This window comes from Rhipicephalus sanguineus, chromosome 4, assembly GCF_013339695.2.
Source record: "Rhipicephalus sanguineus isolate Rsan-2018 chromosome 4, BIME_Rsan_1.4, whole genome shotgun sequence".
NCBI lineage: Eukaryota > Metazoa > Arthropoda > Arachnida > Ixodida > Ixodidae > Rhipicephalus > Rhipicephalus sanguineus.
Genome location: NC_051179.1, coordinates 197,649,292 through 197,658,877, shown reverse-complemented (window position 1 = coordinate 197,658,877; position 9,586 = coordinate 197,649,292). Strand labels below are relative to the sequence as shown.

The 9,586-nt window shown below is 47.4% G+C and overlaps 1 protein-coding gene across 1 annotated transcript; it reads left to right on the top strand.

Moving 5' to 3' along the window:
• Positions 1–766: 766 nt before the first annotated feature.
• LOC119389163 (uncharacterized) lies at positions 767–8,079 on the top strand. The gene is made up of 2 exons (XM_049415457.1): positions 767–806; positions 7,037–8,079. Exons 1-2 carry the CDS (start codon positions 767–769, stop codon positions 7,516–7,518), a joined length of 522 nt encoding a protein of 173 aa, XP_049271414.1. The 3' UTR covers positions 7,519–8,079.
• The last annotated feature ends 1,507 nt before the right edge of the window (positions 8,080–9,586 follow it).

The following is a 9,586-nucleotide window of genomic DNA, read 5'->3' as shown; positions in this document are numbered from 1 at the left end:
TTCAGGGGCTTTAACACGACGCGTAAACCGGCGCAGTCGGCGGCAAGCAGGCGGCAAGCACACACTCGCGTACTCGCGAGTGTTGATATGGTGGTGCCATCTAGTTAACCACCCTGCAAACGCTCCTTTCCGCGCGCAGTAAATTGCATAAATAGCCGTCGTATTCTTTCGTAGAAGTATTAAAAATAAACACAAAACAATATCCGCAAGTTTTTAATTGTGCAGATGCTTCTTTAGGATTCATATGTGATGGCAAGAATGACAAAACGTTCCAAGATGTCAGCGTTCTTGTGGTTATAGGTCTCGCGGCCCAGCTTTTCCTCTAGAGTCACTATATTAACTCTATGTCCTGCGCAACGCCGCGATGAGCACCAGCACATGCGTGTCCCCTCCCCCTCTCTCTCTCCTCTCCTACGCTTCCCCCCTCTCGCACGGCTGTCGACCGCGTTCCCCGCAAGCCCTGTGAGAATTAACGACCAGGCTAGAGGGAAGACAAGACGCGCGCAGCGTTCCTCTTCGCGTTCCACGACGCGAGGTCGGTAGCATGCCCAACGAAAGCCAACGGCACGCGATCGTGCAAGTGCTCCGGCTTCGCATCGCCTCATGGTCCCCTTTAGCGGGAAATGGTGTAATGTTTTTCCTATATCGCCTAAGCGCTCGAAATGCATCAAAGTTCACAAGCATTATCTTCTCATACTCTTGCGCACTTGATGCCCTATTCGTATGGCTTCTGTTCGAAAGAATAAACATGAACTTGGAGTCTAACATGGCTTCACAAGTGGTGGAGTTCTACTGCCGGCGTGAGGGTAATAACGTACCGCACAGTACTCGCCGGTTTCACCAATACTACATCCAGAGATCCGTTTTGGTCGCCAAGGCATGGCCTCCGAGATGGGGGCGCGCGGCGGGTTTCTCTCCGGCCGTCCCAATCGCCGCGCTCCCCAGCAAAAAAACGAACATCGCGTCGCGCGCCCGGCTACCGCGAGATGGCGCACTCACTTGGGATTCCGCGTCAGCGGAGACTGCGGCAGAAAGCTGAGCGCGCGGGATTACAGCGTGCGCATGTTTCTTTCATTGCGATAGCAATTATATGTACAGTCTCGGCTGAATTCTGCCGTTGCCGTCGCCGCCGTCATGCACCGTATATGTATATATATATATATATATATATATATATATATAAGCCCCAAAGAAAAATAATTCAGAAAAATGCTTCGGAAGCGCGGAATCGACCAGGGACCTCTTGCACCGCAGCGAGTGGCGCTACCCACTACGCCACGAAACGCAGATCCTCCACGTAGCTAACGGCGAGCGTTATATACACACCCTTTACCGCTGGACGGACTCAGAGACGGCCCGCGCTTATAAGCGTTTCTTAATTACCAGCGAGATGGCGCTACGAGCGCGACGGGCGCATTTAAAAGTCGTCGGCGAGCTCGCTCGCTTCTTCTTATATTTAAGCAGGGAGAACCTTGCCCTTCCACTGTCTGCTCGCGCGGTTTTCTCGTGGTGAGGGGAAGAGGGATGTTTCACGCTTTCACCGTGACGCCCGCGCTCATGTTACGGAGCGTACGAAAGTCACTCGAGCTCAAGGGACGCCGCTAAACGAACAAACAGAAGATGAGCGCGAACTATCAAGTGTCACAGCTCGACACTTGAAGCACGCTAGTTTCCTTCGCTGCTTCGGCCGCCTTTGCAACAGGAGCGCTGTTCCAACTGAGAGTGTCCATTGGCGAGCCTCAATTCGTATAGCATTAGTTTCTTGCTATCGCATTCATTGCTTCGCCCTTGCGGCGAAACTGTGAGTTTTTTTTTCTGCGTACGATCAACCATTGCCGCCAGGATCTTCTGGATGCACTAAAGGCAAGTATTTTTTTTCTGTTAGTAACTGAATTTTCCTGATATAAATTATTGTAAGGAGGTATCAATTCGTCTGTGGTAGCGTTACTTTTTTTTCATTACGGTCCTTACGGTCATTACGGCGCTTTCAGTAGAATCATAGCGCCAGTCCCGTCCTCTCTGTCTGTCCGTGTGTTGCTTCGCGCTACAATTTTTTCCTTCAGAAGTCATGAATCAACTAGCCCAACAAAACGTATTGCTAAGTCCATTTTGTCTCGGCGCGAAATACCTTGACTTGAGAAATATAAAGCGGCATTCTAGCATTCTTCCTTTCTGGAGACGTGTATGTGTGAAAACTGGGCTAATTTTCTTCGTTGAATCATATTGCCCTCCTATCGTGACACTGCGTTTTAATATTTGATCGCGTACGGATATTTACGAGTTGGTCAACCGAAGCACGGTTACGCTCTAGATAACTGAGTGCCCTGGTGATGTCACTGAAGTAAGATGATAAGTAATTTTGCCGGAATATTGTTGAAGGCTTTGATTAGCCGACCTACATTTACTCCACACGTCGTTCACAGTGAAAGTGCCTGAGTTGTCATCGCCTCCTTTTTCGTCGTCCGGATTTTGCTTACGTTTTGTAGCACAAGGACAATATCAGTATCGTGTTCATTTACTGTGCTGTCGACTGCATCCAAATCAATCAATCGATCATAAATGAAAAAAACGCGCCTGTAACCAGTCCGTGGTCGTCGCAGAACGGGCGACTTTTAGTCTAGACCACGGTCTAGACGTATCCCGACCGTCTGCAACCTCCTCCCTGTCTCCTGCGGCGCGACGGGAGGTAATTGGAAAGGGAAACTGGGGAAGCCTCGTGGGCGAGTGTGAAGCATTGTGCGCTATGCGAGCGCGGTTTTCGCGCCAGACTTGATGGCACCGGCGACATCGCGGGGAGAGAGCATGACGACTGCTGAGGCCGAGTGCCGAGTTTGGTCGGCTCAGTTAGCGTTCCCCTCCAGCGTGCGCTCGACCTTATTTCTTTGTAACTCGCTGATGCTGCGGCGTTTGCACGGTTTTTTATCTTGCGTGCTTGTGTCGCTGGCGTTCTGCGTAAAGAAGACAACATTTTGGCGTGGAAGTGGAAATGAATGTTTGATTCAATAGCAGTAATTTATTAATTGAAGTTGCAGACTATTTACGGCTATATAACTGAAAATCTGTCAGTGCTGTCTTTTGTTGTTGTTGTTGTTCTTGTTGTTAGAAAAAATGCTGTGAGGTCCTGTGTCTTCTCTTTAATTTCAGAAATATGGCATACTGCTGCGTACCCTTCTGCAACTCGAATAGCAAAAAGAAGCTTGGGATCAGTTTTCATGAATTTCCGGGAAATGAGACGTATCGGCAGGCTTGGCTGAAGGCTATATCAAGAAAGGATTTCGTTCCGAATGAAAATTCTAACACCAGTTTAGTCTGCAGTCTGCACTTTGTCGATTCTGATTTCTCTAGTTCCACACTTAAGCGGCGGCGCCTCAAGCCAGATGCTGTGCCTAGCGTTTTTAGCGAATACCCACGCTACATGCAGCCTATTCCGCCTAAGAAAAGGCGCAAATTAGAGCGACAGTTTTCAATCTCTCATCAGAAAACCCCGACATCAACCACGGCACCAAAAGAGGGACGGGAGGAAAATGCCGCTGAAGATTTCCGCAGTGAAGATATTTGCGCATCACTTGTTTCTACAAACATTCTGGCAAGTCATCCATCAACCCCGACGCGGCCATGTCCTGACGATTCAGACGCCACCCAAGAAGCTGCGCTTTCAGTAGAATCGGCCATACAAACTCATTCTCTTACGCCACGTAAGCGTTCTGATGTCATGGCTATAAATCGGATGAGATCACAAACGTTTACGATTAACAAGAACATTCGAAAACTGCGAGAAGAAAATGAACGACTCAGAAGCTTGCAAAGTTCGAAAATAACACAGTGCATTCATAATGATTTTTTTAAGGCGCAAAGCAGGACAAACACAAGAAAGGACACGGGACGGAGCGCCACTAACAACTACAGTTGTTAGTGGCGCTCCGTCCCGTGTCCTTTCTTGTGTTTGTCCTGCTTTGCGCCTTAAAAAATATCATTATGAACGTTCACCAACTTGCCCAACAAAAAGTTCTCCTAAAACAGTGCATTCAGCGGTAAGAAAATGTTTGCAGAGGGTGGGCAGTTCAACATTTTGCCTTGAAGACTGCTTGATTGAGCAGATCTTGAATGCAGGGAGACAACGTCCTGTGTGGTCCCCATATTTTGTAAGGGAATGTGTTGTTCTTTATTACCTCTCTCCGAAGGCATATCGCTGCATACGCACTAGAGGTCTAATAAAACTTCCGTCGAAGAATACTTTGTTGCGTTATGTTGGCAAGTCATGCAGCGACAGTGGTGTCACTCCACTAATGAAAGAACGTCTCAAAGCAGAAGTGAATGAACTCAGAAGAGAAGCACGGCTCTGCTCACTGGTTGTAGATGAAATGGCCATATCATCTAAATACATATATGACCGAAAAATGGACTGCTTCTTTGGGCAACAAACCGCCAGAGATGACCCCACTGCGCAAGGAAACACAACACTTGCAAACAATGCTTACTGAAAAACCAAAAAGACGCGTACCATCAAGGAAAAAAGTAAGGACAGGACAGAAAGGGCGTCACTCGCAACTAACTTTATTCCCAGAACATCAGCATCATATATAACCACAGCGACCCTGCGCGCTGTGGTTATTGATTCATTTTTCGAGTAGTTAATCTTGTTATCGCGGGTTTTTGACGAGCTTGTGAGGCGATGTGCGCGCGCAGGGTCGCTGTGGTTATATATGATGCTGATGTTCTGGGAATAAAGTTAGTTGCGAGTGACGCCCTTTCTGTCCTGTCCTTACTTTTTTCCTTGATGGTACGCGTCTTTTTGATTTTTCAGTAAGCATGTACCAACTAGCCCAACAAAAAGTTCTATTAACTTGCAAACAAGATGCTTCGCTATGTGGCCGCAGGTTTGTCAACAGCCTACAGAATCCCATGTGGCTTTTTCTTTACTAATAGGTTGAGTGGTAAGAATCTATAACAGTTAACAACTCATGTGATTGCAGAAGTGGAAAAATGTGGACTCCAGGTTGTACGCATCGTCACGGACAGTCACAAAATAAATGTTACTATGATGCGCCACCTCGGCAATGGTTCTCTTAAACCAGTAGTAACACATCCATCCAATGCAAAAAGGAAACTGTTCTTATCTTTTGATCAGTGCCACATACTAAAGAACGTTCGAAGTCTCTTTATGGAAGGCGATATGACCGACGGAACGCTACCAATACCGGGAAAGTTCGTGAAACAGCTCTACGATGTCAAAGGAACGAGACTGTAAAGCCCGTCCGATTCCTCACTCAGAAGCATGTTGAACCCACAAACTTCGAGAAAATGCACGTCGGAAGAGCGGTGCAGCTTTTTTCAAACGAAGTGACTTCTGCAGTATATTTTCTGAAGGTCTATCCCTCTTATCACCAAAAAGCAGAAATGTTCCGAAATGCTGGCGCAACAATAAATTTCATGAGAATGATACAAAAGTGGTTTGCCATTCACAACGTCGCCAATAGAACCGCACATGTAGAGCTTAGAAATCCAGACCAAATGCAGTTCTTTTGCAAAACTGATGAGCGCCTGCAGTGGCTTGAAGAGGAGTTCCCACAATACCTCCAAGCCATAAACAAAGCCTGCAAACGAAATGCGAAGAAGTTTCTCAGTGCTGAGACATATGAAGCGCTGCTCCTTACCAGCCAGTCCACCGTACTCTGTGTGAAGTATTTGCTAGATAGCGGCTTTTTTTATGTTCTGACAAGAGACCTTTCAAGTGACTCAGTGGAGCTGCTTTTCAGTGCGCTGCGACAAATGTCAGGAGGCAACGACTGCCTAGATGCCAGGGCTGTCACCTTCAGTCTGGAAAAGATACTACGAACTGGGATTGTGTGCGCATCACAGGCCTCGAACGTTGGGACAATGCAGAGTGTTTCCAGGTATGGCAGTACTTTCTACTACTCATAGGGTAAAATTATTTCTGCGTGTTATTGTGCGCTTTCGCCAGTTTTTGTCCCTACCCCAAGCACTCCTCTATATTGTACCTTTATCATTTGGGAAGTTCCACCCATGTCTAAGGCACAAAGAGGAGATTGTCTCATTACGTATACTATACAATCTCAGTTTTACTTGGCGCGTAGCTCACTAAGGGTGGTTTGTTTGCAGCATACATAGTCCATCTGTCATTGTGAAGTTTCCTGCCACCAGAAGACCCACTTGCATCGAGCGAGGCTTTCTTTGCGTCGTATCATCTGCGCTTGAGCTCTACACACAAGTTCACTGTTTCGGTTCAAGCGAAGTTTTTATAACTCACATTTTGATGACGGCGTCGTGCACGGAAAACCCGGCGCCGCCGAGCGAACAGCACGCCAGGCATGCACACGCAAAGCTTCGCTTTCCCTTAGTTTCTTAATCGGGCAAGAAATCCTGAATTTTTTACATTCTTTGCAAATAAACGTTCCTGTCCTATACTGTTTCAGTTTGGCTCTACCTCCTGACGTACTGGACAACATTGACGCGGTGCTCAATAGTCTTCAGTGCAATGCCCGGTTAGTACGCAATTATTCTCTTTCTGAAGTCATTTATCGAAAGAAAATAGACAAGCAAACAACGCTTCACATCAAAGCAAGATAACGTCCTCAGCTTCTTTCTCCGATGTCAAGCGCTGTTTCGTCGCCTTAACTTTATCTATGCATATCAAATATTTGCGCTCGCAGGCAGGCTGAAATATATAGGTCATCGTACGCTACATTAGTAGAAGCTTACTCCTACGCTGAATGCTTTACTCGACTGTTAATTTTAAAGTTTCTTTCGTTTCAGAGCCGACAGTCTCTGAGATGGGCGCGCATTCTTTGTTAAGTTAAGCTGCCCTTCAAATTTTACTTCAGCCTTGTGTGTTTGGAATCAGTGCATGAAGAGGCTTTAACTTAGTAATTTGCGCAACGAAAGTGGTTCGATACCCATTATTCATGGATGCCAAATCAACCTGACCTCACTAAAGACGCTGTTTGACAATGCCCAGTTACTACAATATGAAATTTCCTTTTTTTTATTGATCATGCTCTACACTATTTTTTTCCAGCGCGGAAACTGCTCTCAACCGTAGCAAATGCGAGCATCGCATACATCGCCAGCTTCGTGGCAAGGGCTGTTGAAGAGCGGAGAACTTGCACGGCTTGCCCTCATCTTCACGAAGCGCACTCCTCTTCGCCTGAACTTGTAGGGCTGATTAGCCTCTCCACACGAGGAGGTCTCACATTCCCTAAGCCTGAATTTGTAGCAGTTTTAGCAGCCGTGAAAAAAGCTGTTGATTTTGCTGTGCCGCACATTGGGACGAAGGATGTACGCAAGAAACTTGCAAACATCATCACTCCATACTTAATTAAGTGCCCCCTATTTATGTGTCCGGCCAGAGATGAACACGTCGGATGTACAGTGTCTACTGTAATTGACAATTATGTAAGAATACTGCTCGCAAACATAGGCACCACTCTCACAGACAGGGCAGCCTACCGTAAAAAGCTTATGTCAAAGCCCCTGCATCGCAAAGTGCTTCGTGTATAGGTTATATTGACACATCGTACAATAGTTCAGCGCTGTCTCGTGAGTAAGGGAATGCTTTCCCGACTAAGATGTTATACCAACGAAGTTATCATACATGATTTTTGTCTCGTTTGGGCAGCTACCTTGTGGTGCCGTAATATTCGTGCAGCATTTACTGCGTACATTCGTTGTGCTTCATTCTGTGCATAGTTCCTGTTTTTAGTTTACATTTTCGTTGTACCTATGGTATTGTATTCATGCAGCACTGAGCTGTCTTATGCGAATAATGCTTTTGTTACGACTTTGCATTTTTTGTTTTATTTAATTTCCTCGCATGCATTGCAGTGCAATGATCGTTGCGCAGTGTTTACCAGCAGTTTTGCGTGCGTGATTTTTTCATGATCTTAGTTTTCGCTTCAGTTTTACAATGTATATTGACTGCATGAAGGCCACAATCTGCCACTTCACTCTGTGCGGATAATGCTTCCTTTATGCCGATGTCACTTTTTTACTTCTTTACGCTGCTGTGACGGCATTCACCTGTTATACAATGCCTGTAAAGCATTCCGTATAAAAGAAAGGGCCTGCAAGATGTTAATAAAAGAAATATAAACAAAGTGTTCCTAATGGAAAATTTGAGTGCTGCTGTACGTGTGTTTTCATTTCTCTATATGTTGTTACACCGAAGGAAAAAATTGCAGTGGCTTAGCTCGGCTATGCCAGGATATCCGTAGCGTTAGGAAAGGTTCAGCTGATTATTCTGAGCTTTCCAGATTGTCTAGGATTAGCTAGGATTGTCATGCTTACTGCTGCTCCAATGACACACATTCGGCGACATCGTTCAGAACCGGTAGACCTGGCGGCATGGCCGGGTAACAATACCCATTGGTAACGCTAAAGAGCGGAGTGTTCTGCTTAATGAGAAAGTTCTTGCACGTTGTACAAACCCGCGCCACGGTTTCACCCCACTCAGCCGCCGCCACTAAACTAAACGTTTCACGCATGGCACTACTTAGCGGCGTCAAGTCTTTCATGTGCCATAGTCTTTCACACACGTCGCACACGTATCCAAACGGAGTGTTTACAAAGTCCGTGTCGAAGGTCCGAGTCGCACTGGCGCTTTCGCTAAGTTTCACAGTATAGGCAGTCGATTGGCGAGCCTTGACGTCATCGACGGCGTCTTGTTGTTGCTGCTGCAGAGATGGTCGGGCACGTCGCTCAGCATCCTGGCGATTCCGCTTTGCTATACGTTCCTCCCTTTCCTCCGGTGTCTCCGCAGCACGTTTAGCCTTCCTCTGTTCATTCTTCGTACGCTTAACCGCTAATTGCGAGGCAACTACTTCGGGATCCGATGACATAAGCTTCTCGGCTCTTCTGCGCCGTTGAGCAGCATTTGCGCTCTCCTTCTCCATGGCGTTACCCACCTGCAAACGCCAGTCAGAGGCGCTATCAAGCGGCACCAGCGCATTGTCAGACGGCGACTGCACAGCGAAGGCGAATAGCTGTGCGCGCAATGGCTACGACGTCACCCCTCACGAATGCGCAGAGCAGCAGCGGCGAGTCGCACGCGCCGGCGCCAGTCTGTCTGCCCGGCCGACGCCACTCCTCTCGCTCTCCGCCACCAGCAGCGGCGGTGGCTGAGAGCGCGTGACATGCCGGCTCCGCACTCATCCTCGCGCATGCGCAGCACGGCTCATGATGACCCACGCGAAACTGGCTCCGGCTAGGCAAGTGTAGCTAACGCTACAAAAATGCACAAAGGAAGCAAGCAACGATACATGCTTTTTGCGATACTGCTTCCAAACGGACTGCTTCCGTCGCAGGCCTTAAATCTAGCTTACAACATTATCAACATATCTACTGTGGGCTCGGGGCCAGTGGTTGACCGAAGCCCTCAGAAAACACGTAGGCGACAAGAAAAACGCGTTTAATTTACGAAGGCCCGGCAACGACTGATCGGTCTTTAGCGGCAGGACGAGCGCGAGCCCGGGGCGTGATCACACTCAGCCTCATCATCGGTTTTTTTTTCGTCTCCTTCGCTAGCGTCCCCATACTATACAGCCCGCAAATTTCGAAGTATAGTAAGTTT